The sequence below is a fragment of the Rhipicephalus microplus genome, chromosome 2 (genome assembly GCF_043290135.1).
Source record: "Rhipicephalus microplus isolate Deutch F79 chromosome 2, USDA_Rmic, whole genome shotgun sequence".
Taxonomy (NCBI): domain Eukaryota; kingdom Metazoa; phylum Arthropoda; class Arachnida; order Ixodida; family Ixodidae; genus Rhipicephalus; species Rhipicephalus microplus.
The window spans coordinates 199078166-199095473 of record NC_134701.1 but is presented as its reverse complement, the minus strand read 5'-3'; the positions used below and the strand labels follow the sequence as shown (position 1 = coordinate 199095473).

The following is a 17308-nucleotide window of genomic DNA, read 5'->3' as shown; positions in this document are numbered from 1 at the left end:
CGCAACAGGTTACTTCTCTAACTTCTTGTTTGTTTGTTTGTTTGTTTGTTTGTTTGTTTGTTTGTTTGTTTGTTTGTTTGTTTGTTTGTTTGTTTGTTTGCTTATCTTTACGCCCCTTCTGTTATACCACCTCCCTCAATTAGACGTGCCCACAAAGGGCAGGAAAATTTTTAAATTATGTTTACTTAGTATTCTTTTCCAGCAAAGATATCACATAATTTGCTTAAGTATCAGAAGCCCTGTTGTTGGACAGTACTAGGGGCGTAGGCAGAAATTTTTCTGAGGAGGGGGGGGGGGTAAATAGATGCATGCAGTCGTGTGTTATTTCGCGCTAGAGCACCGGACGCGTTATTCGAAGGTCGCACGTTGAGTCCCTGCCAACGGAACGTTATTTTGTTGTCCACTTTTTATTCTCCACATTTACAGTGTAATTACTTCTGATAGCATCCCCTTTACCTTCCTTGGCATGGCCCTATGTTCTCGTTAAGTTTGCACCATGTGTGCCATGGTGAACAAGAATTACGCAGGGGGCCCGATCCCGGTGTCCCTTTGTATAATGCCGGAGGATAATAGTATTTACTACTCTCCACTGACAGCATGTACTCGAGACAGGATGAAAGAAGCAAGCTCATTTTACATCGGCGATTGTACAAGCACAAGCGTACGTTTTCAAGTTTAAATCCATCGCAGCTTACTTCACCTAATTTAACCGCAAAGAAAGGATGAAATTGTCGCAAGGTTTCAGTAAAAACAGGTAGCTGGGTGAGTTAGTCATACTTCAAGGTATTAACTGGTGCGCTCAAATAAACACGACTGTGGCACAGAAAGAATCAACAAGGCTGGGCATTTCGCTGGTCATCCTTTGTGTGTCCCAGTCGTGTTCATTAGTGCACACCAGTTTTATCGCGAGAGTGAAGATGACAACAACAACAAAAAAACGTGCTGTTCTTTTTTTCTCTTTTTGAACAAGTACAGCTTCCTTGATTGATTGATATGTGGGGTTTAACGTCCCAAAACCACTATATGATTATGAGAGACGCCGTAGTGGAGGGCTCCGGAAATTTCGACCACCTGGGGTTCTTTAACGTGCACCCAAATCTGAGCACACGGGCCTACAACATTTCCGCCTCCATCGGAAATGCAGCCGCCGCAGCCGGGATACGAACCCGCGACCTGCGGGTCAGCAGCCGAGTACCTTAGCCACTAGACCACCGCGGCGGGGCAAGTACAGCTTCCTTGTCCATTTCCTTAGCTATAAGCTCTCTGATGGGTATGTTCACTTGTTCTCTTCTTATCGCCTAAAACTTTTCTATTCAAAGTTTTACTCACCTTTTTTTTTTTTCACCGTTACAGATTCTCCTCTTTGCTGCTTACCCTAAATGTCTTTCATTCACTTTTATACTTACCTCGTTTATCTCTCACTCTCTCTTTCATTCCTGTTTTGTGTTAGTGAAGCAGTGAGGCTGATGCCCTAATATTCGTATACTAATCACGTCGTTTATGTATCCGCAAACTTACTTTCTCCACACGATCGTTCCACAATCTTCGTCACCGACTCTTCCGCAAAGTCACAGGAAATTCCACACCCGCGATCGCTCGAGGACTCACTGTCTGGTCATTCCCTGCTCACTCGCCGCCTCCACTCGAGCAAACCGTCCTCACCGGAGCCAAATTGAGGACGCATACCGCGAAACCACCTCGCATTGCAAATCCCACCGCTATCCAGAGGCAACGAAACAACCGAACAAAAGCGAGGGAATTCTGTGGCTAAAATGGCGTATACCGGGGCGTTTCCAAACCCTCACTTGTACAGGACAGTATTTAATCCCAGATCTGCGCACTGTAATAGCACTGTAGGTTTAGTGCACAACGCATGGTCTGGACCTGCCTTTTCTATATACAGCGGTCCAGGCATAAACGTAAAATGCTGGGAGGCCTTATTAGGCATTCACGACGCCGAAGACTATAGCGTAATGTCGTCGGTCTCGCCCGTACCACCACCTAGTTACAAGGGATTCCAACCGACGACTATGGGGGATGAACGGGAGCAGAGGTCAAAGCCTCCATCCCCGTCATTCTCGACGGGTGCAAATAAACGTTATTTTTATCTCGCGCGCGCAGCACTAATTTGGCGGCTCACGCTTCTAAAGTAATCTTATAGATGCGCGCATAACCTTATATGCATTGGTTGCCGTAAAATCATTAAGTTTCTGCACCCTCCGCTAATGTGTTCTTACTGGCGAGATTCAGAGAAGATTTCTCTGACATATATCTATGTAGGGGGCTTTGTGGAAAGGCGCCGAGCACATAAAAGCCCCCACGGAAACATTCCGCAAGCCATTCTCACAATTCCATGTTTTCTTACGGAATACACACCAAGTTCATATAATGAAAGACATAGAAAGAAACAAGTACAAAAAAGAGATAAAAAACAGAGTGTGGGGCAGAAATAAATAAAAAGAAAGAAGTAGGAACGGATAAAAATATATGGTAGCTTAGCATTAGTTGTGCGAAGCCTGAAAGAACGGCGCAGCTGGTAGCCTTTCTTATTTGCTCTATCTTTATCTTTCTTTCTCTCTGTTTCTCGTATGTTTTCACTATTTAGTTTCTAAACATTTGTGTTACTTTCTTTATCTCTGTGTTTTTTTCCTCGATCTTTCTAGCTATATTTTTCTTTTATCTATTTCTTTCTCTATGCTTTTTATCGATCTTGTTTTCTGTTGTGTTGCTCTTTTTTCTATCTTTTTTTCGCATCTATTTCCTTTTATCTCTTTCCCTGTCTTGCTGCCTCTCATTCTGTGTCTTTCTCTGTTTTTTTTTCCTCTGTCCTTGTCTCTTGCTATTTCTCTTTCTCGTTCGGTCTTGCAATGCTGTCCATTGTTTCAATCTTTTTCTCGTCTGTTTATTTCGTTCCCTCTCTCTCTCTGTATTTCGCGGCCGTCAGATCGTTTAATATCTTTATTCCATTTGTTCACCTCTCTTTTCTCTTTCTGTCTCTCTCTCCTTCGCTTTTTCTTTTCATTTTATGTGATTCTTAAAGAGAAAAGAAGAGAAAAGTGAGCCCCGTGACTGTCTGCATCAGAGTGCGACACCTCAACAGTAGCTCACGAGAGATGGGGGTGAGGAGGGATTAAAAGGATATGATTAAAAGGTATAGAGATAGAGAGGGGGAAGGAGAGAGCGTGGCGCAGGGAGAGCGATGAACAGAAGTAAGGAGAATATAGGAAATATGGACACGGTCGCAGGAGTCCGAGGACGGGGCACCACTCGGCGAGAGCTCTTGTCGGCGTCAGGAGATGTCGTAGGGGGAGTCCAGTCGGCCAGAGCTGCGCTGTCGTCGGAGATCGCGGGGGACACAACCGGTCGGCACGGAATTCAGAGAGCGAGTCCCTCATTCGCGTGTTTCACGTGCTCCCTTTCACCGAGCAGAGTTTTCGCTTAACGCTCGCAGCTGCTGTACTCTGTAGTGGGGGGGCTTGTTCAATTCCTGTGGCGCATAACCACGCCTTGTTTAAACTGTACGGATTAGGCTTGTATTGCAAGAAAATAGAACTGTGTAGTTGCGAAGTCCTTGCGAATGCATGCTATTGAGAATTCGCATCCAGAACAGGTTCATATATATCCGCATAACTGTGTTTTTTTTTTAAATTGCTTTGGCACGCGGGTTGATAACGCTTCGATTGGTATGCTGATTGATATGTGGCGTTTAACGTCCCAAGAACACCATATGACTATGAGAGACGCCGTAGTGGAGGGCTCTGGGAATTTCGATCATCTGGAATTCTTTACCGCGCACTCGGCTGTTAACGCAGGCTTCCCGCAGCGTAATTCAGCCCCATAATATCACTTGCTGCGTGGCGTGTGGCTTCTGCAGATCGCAAGTAGTACGTGTGCTTTGTATGAAGCACCCAACACAGTGATCGAATACGTCACGAAATTAGCGTGCGAAATTATAGATGTCTCCGCAAAGTTGCCTCTTAAAATGTCGACTTTACAACGCAATCGTTCACGATCTTGAATAGAATGGTACTTACGTGTAAAACGTTATGCTTGAACAGTCGGCGTTGATTTCATTCGCACGTGGCTTTCGTACAAAGCGTCAACGTAGCCATGAAGACAATACGAGCACAAAACCATGTACAAAAAAAAATTTATTCGGCGCTCTTTATTAACCTTTTATGAGCTTTGTAGGAAAATCTATTTACATGTCGGTGAATAAGAAACAGCAGGAGAAATATAACAAACACTTGTGCACATATTCAAACCAACAAGACGAACTCGTCGTGACAGCGTTCACAGAAGGTGTGGCCCTTTTGGCGGATGCTTGTATTTTCCAGAACCTTAGAAATGTGTTGTGAACATCAAGACGAATAAAAAACAAAAAAAACAAGGATTCGTTCGCACCGCACCACGAAGCTGAATTTCGCCATGCTCAAAAATAAAACTCATCCAAGTCTCTCCGATTTCAGACCCCGGCCTTCGCCGTTATAAAGACATTCGTTCTTATATGTCGGTCAAAATACAACTTTTTTTTCTTTTGTTGCCTAGTTTATTTCTCGTGAAACAACAAATTGCATGCCGTAGTAACCCCACGTAGAAGCAGGATTTTTCAATCGTTGTTACTCGTTAAAGATGTAGTTTGTCGTGAATGAGCAACACGTACGTTATACCGTAACGAAGCTGCGGCTCTATACAATTGCTTTCATCGAGCATAACACTGATAGATGATCAATAGTCTATATAACATGGTTTCTTTGAAGGGTCCCTTCAGACACTCAAGGTTGTTTTAGTAATGCACAAATTAAACGCGTGTATCGCCATCCGTGCAGTGTCTTTTGAAAAGAATTGGCATCCTGAAGGATACGTTTTGCTATTGCACATTTATTGCGTGGTATTGGCTTTTTCTATTTTCTAACACCTAAATATATTGCAGAATGCACTACTTCATTGAGATGAAAGATCCAGCTGTAAAGTTTCTTATACAAACTATAAGCACACATCGCTGTTCTATGAGTACTAACTTTTCACACAACATTATCAAAAGTTAAACTGTTCAGCACCACTTTTCCGGGCATTTATCGTGCCCACTTGTCTAGCTTCTGTAATGCTTCACGAGGAAAGCACGCTGATATGTTCGTGTGAATTGTCACTGCTTCTGACATAGGGAGCCTTCGTGTGAGCCTCCATGTACGCGCCGAAGGCTCTTTATTTTGGGCAGTCTCTTTCTGAACATCTCAGACCTCAACTTGAGACAATGCAATCCTACTATCTACAGCACTATATATATGTACATGACAACAACATACTTTACGCGAATATGCTAAAACAGAGATGAATCTCGAGGCATTCTTCTAAACAATAAGAGACTTTTCGAAGACCTTCATGAACGTTACTAGGTACCGTAGGTGTTTACTTTGTAGTTTGGAGCTGTAGCGGCACGGTTTTACAAATATCCTTAAGTATAACGTGAAAGCCCCGATGGGAGTTTTGTCCTCACAGCAACTGGCGATCTTCTGCAACTCACGTGTTTCACTGCAGCGTATTTAGCTACAAAGCCGCTGACGTAACTGTCTCTTATTCCTTCCTAAAGCTTATTATTATTTGCTCTTTCAGTAAACATATCAGATGCGGCGGCACCTTTCAGCCACACTGTGTGTCACTCACAGAGAAAAATATAGTACAACGCTGTCAGACATACAGGAAATCTTTGCGTTGCTGCATACGAGGGGCTAGAGTAGCTCTATAGACTATTTTGTTTTCTCGCATTCCAGATATCTTACGCATCGCTTCCAAGGCGTCGTAAATCTGTGTGAGCATGATGCGAAGGCATAGAAGGGGTGGCAGTGCGAGATGAGTTTGTGATACGCGAGCCCTTGACAATAGCGCAAACGAGACGAGGACGAGAACGAGACGAAGCGACACTTAGAGGTGTGGCGAGTGCATCTTTCACGCGTTCCACGTGTCAGCCCGTTCCTTACCGTTTGTCCTCCCCTGTCACTTGCGCTATTGTCAAGTATGGGACAGAAGGCTCCGGGACACAGACAAAGGTGCGCCAACACGGTCTCTCGGTTCCTGTTCGCACAACAGTAAGGCGTGACTGCAACAGGCGACTGGCTTTTCAAGCCCGTATATCAATATATTCCTGTAATGACGTAACCCATTAGAAATTGTTATGAAACATTGGTTGCTGTGTTGTACAGCTTGCTTGCAGTGCAGTAGTCTCCAACGTTGACCACCATATCCTTGACGCATAACAGCGCACTCCCTTCCAGTGTCCACCACCTCCCATAACAAGACATGTGCTTGTCAATCCGAAAGTCACACACGCTCGATGCTGCGCATTGTGGCAGTTGAAGTTCAAGCGAATGTGTGATAGCTTGAACCGTCCACGCATGTCTTTCTTTACGTGCGCTAGCCTGGATCCACTCATAGTGTCTGCTATGAGTGAGGTCGGTCTGACTAGATGACTGTAGCCAACGCTAAGCTGTGCTAGTTGAATATATAGTTTCTTTGCGATGTATAAATGTATACTTTAAAAAGAGATAACAGTTTCAAGGTCGCGTGTAACGTGAGTGACATCGGTACCAAAAGGAAGCACCGTTACGATGCAGCAAACGTGGCAAATGTCCTACAAAATGCATAAGGTCATCAATCCCATTCAGGCTCGCTCGACTGTGTACACGGTTAGATGCAACATTGTTCAAGACCTAAAGATGGTGGCAGACCACAAGGCACATAAGTGCAATACGACTTGTAGTTCCCAGCTGCGTACTAACAGAAACCGTAAGGCCCTTCACACAGTTGTGACATGAAAGTGCGATTGAGAGAGAACTGTGGGAAAGAGGGGCAAGAAGAAAGAAAGCTATCGTATAGAAGGCGTTCCTCGAAAGCGCTGTGAATGTATGATGCATTCCACTGGTCTCCTAATGATGTGACGTCAGGTTTCGGCCTATCTGTTTAGGCCTTAGCTGCGATGCCACGACCGATGAACTTGTCCATGACCTCGAATCCGCCGAGTCCGCGTGAGAGGGCCACGATAGCGCTGACTGGCAGTATCCTGCGATAAGGAAGGGAAGACACAGGCACGTGCGTGAACAGGGGGGCTTTGAAAATAACCCAGAATCCTCGTTACAATGAAACCATCGAGATAGAGACAGCAGTCGGTTACAACGATCGTTTAGTTAAAAGCAGATGGGCTCCAGAAGTGTCGCAGTATTGCGATAAGGGCACTTCAGCTGTCTGCAGGCATGGAGAACGTACATGCTGAACGAACTAGCTATGCTTGTTGCGATGTGAGATGAAAACAATGACGTCTCTCAAAATGTCTCAACATATGTACACGCCGAAGTGTAACTCAGAGGAACTTCTCGAAAAAAAATGCAGCATAGAGAAACGCAACCCCACCTTATGTATAACAAAAAAAACATCGAAGATGAATCCCTGCTGTAACACTTTATCAAAATTCACACCTTGTTAGAATATCGCGCATGTTGCTCCTTTATCCTGTGCCTTATATCGGACAAACAGGTAACTTTCTCAGAGGGTCATGTCACAAGCAGTGAGGCCATTGTGATGACCATTGTAGCTCTAACGTAGTTTTAGATACTTTGCTGTTTGATGTTCAATATGTGGCTCTCCATGTAGTATGGAGTTCAGCTTGGCTTGCGCAAGGCTACGGCATGCTGTACGCAGCAAAGAAAAAAGAAAAACACGCGCAGGATACTAGCGTGAACTCCCGAACTCTTAGTCGGCGCTAGTATTTCGTGCATGTCTTTTTATCTCTGAGTTCAGTATTTTTTCAAAGTTTTATACTCACAAAAAAGTGATCACGTTTAAGCCCAATTGTAGATCTTTCCTTCTCGGATTTATACAGGGTTATTTTTTTATGTAAAAACAGATAAATTTAAGCCTGACAATGAAACGGAAGTACAACTCCCAAAGTATCCGATAATGAAACCCAAGTTAGGAGCAAAAATACATGTCCTTGTCTGGCCCCTTCCCTCTGTTGCCTGCTGCACCGCAGTAACGTCACTGCGATCGGTCATCGATCAGTCAACCTCGCCGAATCACCAGAGGACGCCACAGGTATGCAAATACCAAGCACGGGGCTCTTCGTCGGCCTCCACGAGGACGGGTGGTTTCGACGAGCCGAGAGGGAAGCTGGGAAGGCTTAGCGCGCGCGCGCAGCACGCACACGTGGCGCGCGCTTTCGTACACAGTGGTATACCCGTAACACGATCATCGCGCGACGAGCAGGAAACAGGGGGCTGCGTCGATAACGAGGAGAGAAAGCCTTGATACACCGACCGCCCAGAAGAAGGAACGAGGCGAGGTGGTGACGTCACTGGCCGCACCACCATTCGCCCTGCTCGCAGGGTCAAGTCACGTGGCACGCTGGTTGTGACGTCACTGGCCGCACCACCATTTGTCCTGCTCGCGTGGCACGCTCGTTTCCTCCATGCGGCTGCGGACCCTCGCTGGCATTCCCCGATCACGGCCACTTTACGGAAACGCACACGTGTGCATTTTCATACAGCGGCCGTGCCCCATAAACACGAGGCCACGTCTGGACGAGAGAAGCGAATTTCAAGGGTTCGTTTCCTTGTTTATACAACCTTCATGAGAGGCAACAGATACTGAAAGCAAGTGAGGTGTTGGGGACGTTAACTGTACTGCTTTAACCGGGTCATAGTACATAGTTAGTGTACAGAAGTTCATTCAGGTCCTGAAGATCAGCTCTTTTAGGTTGACTTTTATGTCACAATTACTACAACACAGCCGATAAACCTTACTGCGTTGTGGTAATTGTGATGTAAATGGAACGAAGATGAAGGGCACGAAAATACGACTTGCCATTGGCAGGAAACAAAAAACAAAACAAAAAACTACCAGACCTGCACTGAAAGCGCAGCACAGTCACAGCGAAAGCTCGAACATTGGCCTTTCAGATACTTTTTTTTTTTTACCACTATTTAGGTAACTTCCACAGGAACACTTGCAGGGTTGCCACTACGCCATAAATCACCGTAATGTTTGTGTAGTAGGGAGGCAATCACTATGCCATCCGACGTCATTCTTTGAAGAAGCGTGGTAGCCGCTACATACATTCGCGCAGTTTTTTTTATGCTGTGGCTGACGACGACGAAGCATTGCGCCTGATGCTTTTGTGATGAGTGCAACTTTGCATTCTTTGACGATTGACTATATCTTTGCTGTTCTTTTCTTTTTTAATTCGAAAGACTGCCCTTTGGCATAATAAGCATAGATCAAAAAGACACAGGTTCACCATACTCACTGAATAAACAAGTTACTCGCACGCATAAAGTTTAGCAAAGATCGGTGGAAAGGTCCTCTTATCCACTCCTTTACGTCCGGAGAGAGACCGGGACGATGAACAGTTGTTCTAAGATGACGAAGGCGCGCTGTTCTAAAATGCTTTATTACTCGTGTTAACACCATTCCTCACCCGACATGAAGCCTGCCTAGAGCCAGTTCACATGGGAGTTTCAAACACCGGCGTGGGTCTGTTGTATAGAACAATCGGCTGGCACGCAGTGGACCCTGGTTTGAACCCCATTGTGTCCCCGGGGTATTTTATTTACTTTTTTCTTTCTTGTTTTCTGCGATACTGGTTACGGCGCACGTGACCCTTACAGTGATCCCATAACAACTTTCACAGTAGAAAACCTGCATTCTTTGCATGAAGCACCCGATGCTGTGTACACACTGAACTATATACGGCGCTGGGCTCGGTCCCACTTTACTTTGTTTCCCTACAATTACGTCGAAATTACTACAATACACTTAATAAAACTGTAAAATTACTGTCCCCCCTACGCTCCATGATTTCATTTTATGCTAGTTTTCATTGACGTGGCTACATCTGTCTCATAAGTTGTCGGCGGGGGCGTCATGTCGAATTAAATTGGCCCGTTTGCCTTGTGAATTTTGTTGTATAGGGAGGGAGGTCACGGTGGCTTTGACAACGCTGTAGAAGTTTGTAAAAACACATTTAGGGCTTCACTGTGGTGAAAGTCATCTTTGACAGCGATGGTCTCGAACGTCGTTGTCATAACTGGCATTTACATCATACGGCATCAGCAAAATAAAACTTTAAAGAAGCAACAAAATGTTGCTTCTTTACCTTAATCATGCGGCGTTGCCAGACCGTTCTGAGGCGACAACTTGAACATGTCAAAAAAAGAGCCTTTAACTTTCATAAACCAAAGCAGTCGTAGACTTTCCGGGTGGGGGGCCCTCTTTCTGGGCCCCGTTGGCCACAGCGATTCATTTCATCGACAGATTTATTTGTTTATTTATTTAATTATTTATTTTTATTAATTAGAGAAGAAGAGAAGGCACGCCTGCACGACACCGCGATACCTGCGAACCGCAGCAACTTCTCGGCATATTTCTTGCTGCACACTGCACGCTTTCCAACTACAATGCATTGTTTTAGACGCGTTACCCTTCTGCTGCCAACTTTTTTCATCCATTCACTTATGAGAGAAGAAAAAGGGGTCACACCAGTAGGCACTTCTCAGTCGATACATGGCCGCTGTAGCTTTAGGCAGTGATGCTGCCAGGTATTTCAATTCCGCTTCTCAATTTTTCCTTAATTCCGCTTCTCAATTTTCCCTTATAATCCTTAGTCACCGAAGTTTATGTCTTATTACTGTGAATAGGCGGATTCCTTGGCTGGCACTTTCCCATCGTTTTCATCTTTCATAAACTACAGAACCGATTTCCTCTGTATAGAAAACTCGCTACAGTTGCAGTGTTACTGCGCAACGGCAGAAAGACTGTACGTCCAACTGATCGCTGCAAGTGGTGTCCAGCCCTTCCTTACGGCATGGAAACGCTTCATACTGCTCGTGATTTGTCTTGTACGGTAACATCTTCTATCCAGTTAGCATGGTCCAATTAACATGGTCCAGCGAACTGTTATGTATGAATGCGAATTTACGTATCGACTATAGGGAGCGTGTACCGACGTCATTGAAGACGCTTCGTTTTTTTTTTCTTTTTTTCAGCAGAAAGCGCAGTGAAGGGCACGCTTTATTATTTTGATCTGCTTATCTCCGGAACAGTGAGCCTGTGAGTTGTACAACAATATGTTCCATGATGATGTCACGTTAATGCCGCCTGTTATCCTCAGCACACCTTTTCGAAACCATTTCACCACCCCCTATGTAGAGTAGCGAACCCAGTATTTGTATATACTTAAAGCCCTTGGATATTCCTTCCAAGTTTAGAGGTGCAGATTCAACATTGATAGCTACCACTGTGTGCAGTTGATGCGATCAATTTCCGCTTCATTATTTCCTCAAGTTTCTACTGTGATGAACATCAACAACGTTTCCTATTCATTCTTTTTTTTTTCAGTACAATCATTTTGTGGAGTGCGGGCTTCTCCCACCGCAGCAGTTTACGAGAAAGAATCCATTGTAGTGCGTCGCCCTTGTTGTATAGGACTTAATACCACCACAAAATGGAAGTCTCGAAACGAGCATTGTCGCATTTATAACTGCGCCGTGATTTGATCAGCCGAATTTCCTACAACGACTCGTAAAAGGCGGGACGAATCCTCCAACTGCAAATCTGGTATACATTGCTTTTAATAGATGAAGTACACAGCATAATGAACGACACGGAGCCCATCAATCGGGAATGAGCAACGGATAAAAAAGGACTGGCACTTTGATAGTTACGTAACATCAACATTCCCACGACTCAACGCATTCGTCCTTCTGCTCGTCCAAGTGCGGCTATTTTTTTTTCGCACAAATTACCGTCCTTTCACCGACTTTCTGGCAAACAAATATCTTGCACGTGACGTGTTCAGAGCATTTAGCGAAGGTTGTTTCCTCTCCGAAGACGATGGCACACGCCGTTTTTAGCTTACATGTATAAGAAAATGATCCAAACCATCGCGAGAAAGCTCACTGCAGCATCGTCTTGTGCCTGGCTGCGATGAAGTGCTTGCTTTCGATGTAGGCTGTACACAACACGCAACACAGAGCCACTCTGCCTGTACTTAGCACGTCTCGTAAATATGCAACCCAAATTTAGAACAGCGACATCCAGCGCAATTACTTGAACCTGCATGGCATTCTCGATTTGGCGTTGATCTCTGCACAGGTAAAGGCAGCACTGCAAAGTTAAGGACAAAAAAAAAAAAACAATCTGAACTACAAAGACAAAGCACATCTAACAACTGAATTTATTTTAACATAAAAACCAAAAAGGAAGGGGGGTGTCATACAAAGGAGGGGGCACTGTATACAAAGCACACGTGTAATCCAGTCTGTGTAGGGTAAATTTTTTGGCCCTTAACTTTGCGTCGCTGCCTTTATACCTTCAGTACGTTCCATCTAGCCCCAGGCCCCACACAGGCTGTTATGTCTGCATGGAGTTTCCTAAAATTAACTAGAAGGAACTCTGGCGCTGCGATTGTTCAGCGACCATGGGAATGATGAGTAGCAAGGGGGGTTCTTTTTTTTTTACCCCCCCCCCCCCCTTGAGTAAACGAATTGGGCTATAGTCTCTGTGCTTGCCGCTTCGAACACACTTGAGGCTTTGTTTGTTGCTGTGTTTTGATTTTGCTTCGACTAAAAGAACGGACCGTTGTGAACTTCGTGGCCTGATTGCAATCGGTGAGTCCAAAGGTTGAGGTGGTGAAGCGCAACTGCTGAACATTGGCTGATCGTCGTCTCGTGACAAAGCGGCCCCAAGCCACGCGAAGTCAGACGGAACTGAAAGAACGAATCATTGCCGTGCTCGTCGAAGCGCCATGCGTCGCAGCTCTCATAAACAGTGTCACCAGAGTTCTCTCTAGTGTATTTATAGGAAACTCTATGAACGTCTTCACAGGGCAAAAGTATTTATCGCAACTTGTGCGCACCATAAGTTAGAAAAAAGATTTTGCGAATGCTTACGCTCTTCTTGGAACACGAGGGGTGTAAACATACAGGCGCACCTCGGGGACGGTGCGACTCCGTCCCATTCGGCAAGTACATCACATGTAGATTAACAACAGCAGCACAAACTATTGGTTCAACCAATATTTAATAAAACTCGTTGGAGAATAAACAAGGCGCAACAAGTGTAAATAACTTTCTTGTAAACATAAAAACAACAACAGCAGCAAAATGAATGCCCTAAAAAATATTCGTAGTAGAAAACAGTGCAAAACCACTGGACGCATACGTGACATGCAAAAAATGCGCGCAGTATCCAGCGGCCGCAGAAGGCGTGCGCAACATTCGAACCTTGCGTGCTTCCAAATGCACTGCGGAGTGTGTCAAGTCAAGCGGTGCGGGGATGCGTTCCTTCTTCACAAGAGTGCGGCCAACATAGACACCGCACAAAACACTGCGCACGTCGATCGTCGACATCGATTGTAGACACCACGACACACAAACAACACCAATGCCCCGAAATGCATTGACATACTGGAGGAACTGGTAAAACGGCGCCAGTACAGGACGGAGTGAGACAAACGAAGCGCTGCCAAGCCTTATTCGATAAATGCACGGTACTGAGGCGTATGTGGAGATTTCAGAAGCAATTGGCATCGAAATAAAATCTGGAATTTGCGTCAGTGTTGCCTCATTATCGCCCTTTCAGTCACGGCGTGTATGCGAATGTACACGCCAACATCAATGGCACGTCACGCACGGCGTGTTTCTTCAAATGGCTCGAAACTTAGCGGACACATTTGTGCGGGCCTCCTCAGTGGACAACGAGGGATAATTTAACTTCATTATGTTGCATATTGCTGCAAAAGATCACTTAGCTGGATGCAGTGTTATGTTCGACAATTGTTCGACGTGACGCATTGCTGGACCAACATGAAAAGTATTTTTTTCTTCGCTCGCAACAAATTCAACTAAAAACAAACTGTGCAAGTATTTCGGGCCAAATAGTGGATTATTTTTGATGCAAGTAGTGAAGCTGACTGGTGGCAGAATAAGCAGATAACTAATTACACTTATTAACTTTAATTACTAAAACTCACACAGTACAACGCTTTCGTTCATTTTCTTGCTTGGAATATATAATACTGAGTGCCTTAGCATCATGCCACACGAATTCCACGCGTTTCTGACAGCGCATCATAATTCGTGACTGAAGGAGCCATAACTACAGTGAGCTATAAACAATTACATATCTTGAATCGAGTCACAGGCTCTTGTGATCTTTGACTTGATTCACAAAAATTTCACTGCGCCGTTCTTGTACTCACAATTGCGAACTCCCTTTCATAAAAGATATTATATACTTCTGCACGTAAAGTAAAAATGAACTATGGCTGATAGTCACCGCCTCGTATGCCTGAGTCTGTTTGTCCCGTCCTTGCGCTGTTAGCCAGCTCCTCTAGCATGCACCAAGTCCAAGTTAAAATCTCATTACATTAGCGTAAAGACATTACCGCTAATCACTAATCTATTCGGTGCAACTCTAGACAGTTTGCTACTATCCCATACTAGAGTTCATCGTACTGTATATCCTAGAACATTTGTTCTAAACACAGTCATATGCAGTAGTCTAAATAATCCACAATTTTTGCGAACACCAAAGTTTGAGCAAGATATATATGCATCGTTTCTATAAAAGGAAACTGTAGCTACATATGCATAATGAGTCACATACACTATATGCTGAACAGCAACACCGGTGGAAGACACTCTCCGAAATCAGTGTTTCAGATACGACTGCAATGCGCACGTTAGAACAAAGATTCAAGGCACTTCATGGCACTGCCATCACAATTTCCGGTCCTTGCTGTAGCCGTAACGCACCGGCTAAAAGAATACAGTACAGTTGCTTCCATAGCAACTTCAGTACTTTAGCACAGCGTCACCATTATATACCGATGTACTGCTTTAACTGGGGACGCAAATAGTACCCGTTGATGCGCCGCGTATTGCGGTGGTAAGGTTAGCATTACAAGGGTAACGCTGCGCTGCATAAGATACACTCTAAGTACTATGGGATAACAGCAGTGCGACTTTGTGAAAGAGCCATGCATGGAGGACACGGCAAAATTACGTGACCTTATATCACAGTGTGACATGGCGTAAGATGCGAAGTGCGAACAGTTAGTTACGTCAAGATAAAATAATGCGGTTTAAAATGGCAAAAAAGTGCACGACAGAGCGCATACCGTGTTCAACAAATGTATAAAAAAAGATCAGCGTGCCCCCATAAGGCAGTGTGTGCAGGTAGGGAGCATTACATGTGAGCGAGAACGCGGTTACACAGAAGCTCACAAGTTCGGACGACAAACACTGCAGGTGCGATATCACATGTATGTTAACACAGAAAAAAAAAGCTTATCATTGGACCCAGACCGAAGCGAGAAAGTGGTGAAATACAGGAAAATAAACGAGACACCCTTAACGCTTTCGAAGTAACGTTAAGTAACGACAGTAACCGTCAAGTTCACGCCACAGGTGATTATGCGTTCTTGCCAGGTGTATTCAACTCTTTTCGACAAGCGCATGTGGTCCATAAACTACTGTCCTTTGTAGTTAGGACATAAAAAAAAAGTTGACCGTATTGACTTTTCTTTTATATGCTCAGAATAACCGCTGCCACAAAAATTACGACATTTAAACTGTCTGCACACCATTACAAAAGAAAATAGTATGTGCTATACCCCTATCGGTGAGTCGCGGCTTGCGAAGCACATGACTGTCACGAGAGAGACACGTTCACTCTTTTTTTTTTACCCAGGACTTTCCTACGAGAGTTCTCACGAACTTTTACATATACCTGACAAGTAAGGACTCCCCATAAAAGGGTCAAATGGATTTTTTTCTCCTCTAGTGTAGCATACTAACTTGACACCAGAAAGGGTGTGAGTTTTAACTGGTATCCTAACACCTCTACCAGAAAAATTAGACTTTCTTCTGCCTCAGTTATACTCGCCGACTTAAACATTTATCAACGCAACACGAAACGCAAAGCCTCAAAGTGTCCGCGACCACCAGTAGCTTAGCCAGGCCGTGGTACACCGGTCATGTGCCCCCCAACCCCCCCCCCCCCCCCCTCCTTCGAAATATTTTCCTGCTGTGGGACACAGAGCACAAAGCGACACTCGACCAAATTTTCCTATAGACCCGGACCCCCCGTCAGATCGTGCCCCCGACCCTCCGAAACTAATTTCTGCTTAAGCCGCCGGCTTCAGATTGTACAGATAAGCACAGATTGTACGTTTATAAGCACAGAGAACAACGTATATAGTGTAAATCAATGATAATGTCGTCCACCACGAATCGCTTATTTAACATGCCCTCACAGCACCCTATTCACTGCAAGGTGACCTTCTTTCGTGCGTTTTGGCTGCGGCCAGATATCGAACCTATATGATAACGAGCACGCTCAAAGGCGAAACGATAAAGGCGCTGAATCGACCCCGACGGTGACACTCCGAGTGGCGAGAGGTTTTGCAGACATGCATAGCTATTGTACCGGAGAGATGCGCAGCTATGCGTTGAGGCGCTGCGTGCGACTGTGCGTTCTTCGGCTAAATATTCCGTACGAAACGACGACCGATAAGCAGCCGCTTCGTACAGCGTTATCGAAGGTTATCGAGGACGATTCGCAAACACCTCTTGCCACAGCGGAGTAGCGCGGAAAGGCACTTGTTTATTTCTGCGGCTGAGACAACAATGGACAATGGACCTCAACGGAAGCACGCATTGCAGGTTTCCTTTCCCGCTGCTTGTTGTCCTAATTGTAACATCTTTTTTTTTTAATCATGTGCTTCTTCTCCCCTTCACCGAACGCAGAATAGATGACTAGAAGAATATACCTCAGACCAACCTCCTTACCTTTTGTATCACTACTCTCTCACTCTCTCTAATAATGCTGTCGCTCAGCCAAATTCTTGTTGCTGGCCTGTGTTGACACAGTCCTTTCCTTTGTAACCACCTTGTCTTAATACCTGTCCTCAGTGATTCGATAGTAGCAGTTTTCACACTGCGACACACCCTGCTCAAATTACAGAAGCTGCTGCGGTGTATGTTGTCAACCTGCTTTGTGGCTCGAGGTCACGGGTTCAACTCTCACGTAGGCTGTATTTAGTGCCGTATAGTTATTTATTTTTCTAGCTGCTTACATCGAGCGTTTACGAAATGCTCTTCAAGTGAATTAGCATCGTATTCGGCAGTGCGCCACGTCTCGGCATGCGCAGTCACATTGCTGAAAGTACGGTAGATAATTTTCATGAAAGCCTGCATGCTGAAAGGAGGTTCATCAAACGAAATGAAAAGAAAAATGTAGAGGACAGGCCGACTCG

General features: G+C 44.9%; 2 protein-coding genes across 2 annotated transcripts in view; both read right to left on the bottom strand.

The window, feature by feature from the left end:
• The window catches only part of LOC142796483 (uncharacterized), a 122388-nt gene that overhangs the window by 29334 nt on the left and 75746 nt on the right, over nucleotides 1–17308 (bottom strand). The gene's annotated exons all lie outside the window — the stretch shown is intronic.
• Nucleotides 4132–17308, bottom strand: part of LOC119170494 (epidermal retinol dehydrogenase 2) — a 77875-nt gene continuing 64698 nt past the window's right edge. Inside the window, exon 3 of the mRNA XM_037421678.2 lies at nucleotides 4132–7057. Within this exon, the coding sequence (XP_037277575.2) occupies nucleotides 6958–7057 (100 nt within the window). The 3' untranslated portion in view covers nucleotides 4132–6957. The remainder of the gene's footprint in view (nucleotides 7058–17308) is intronic.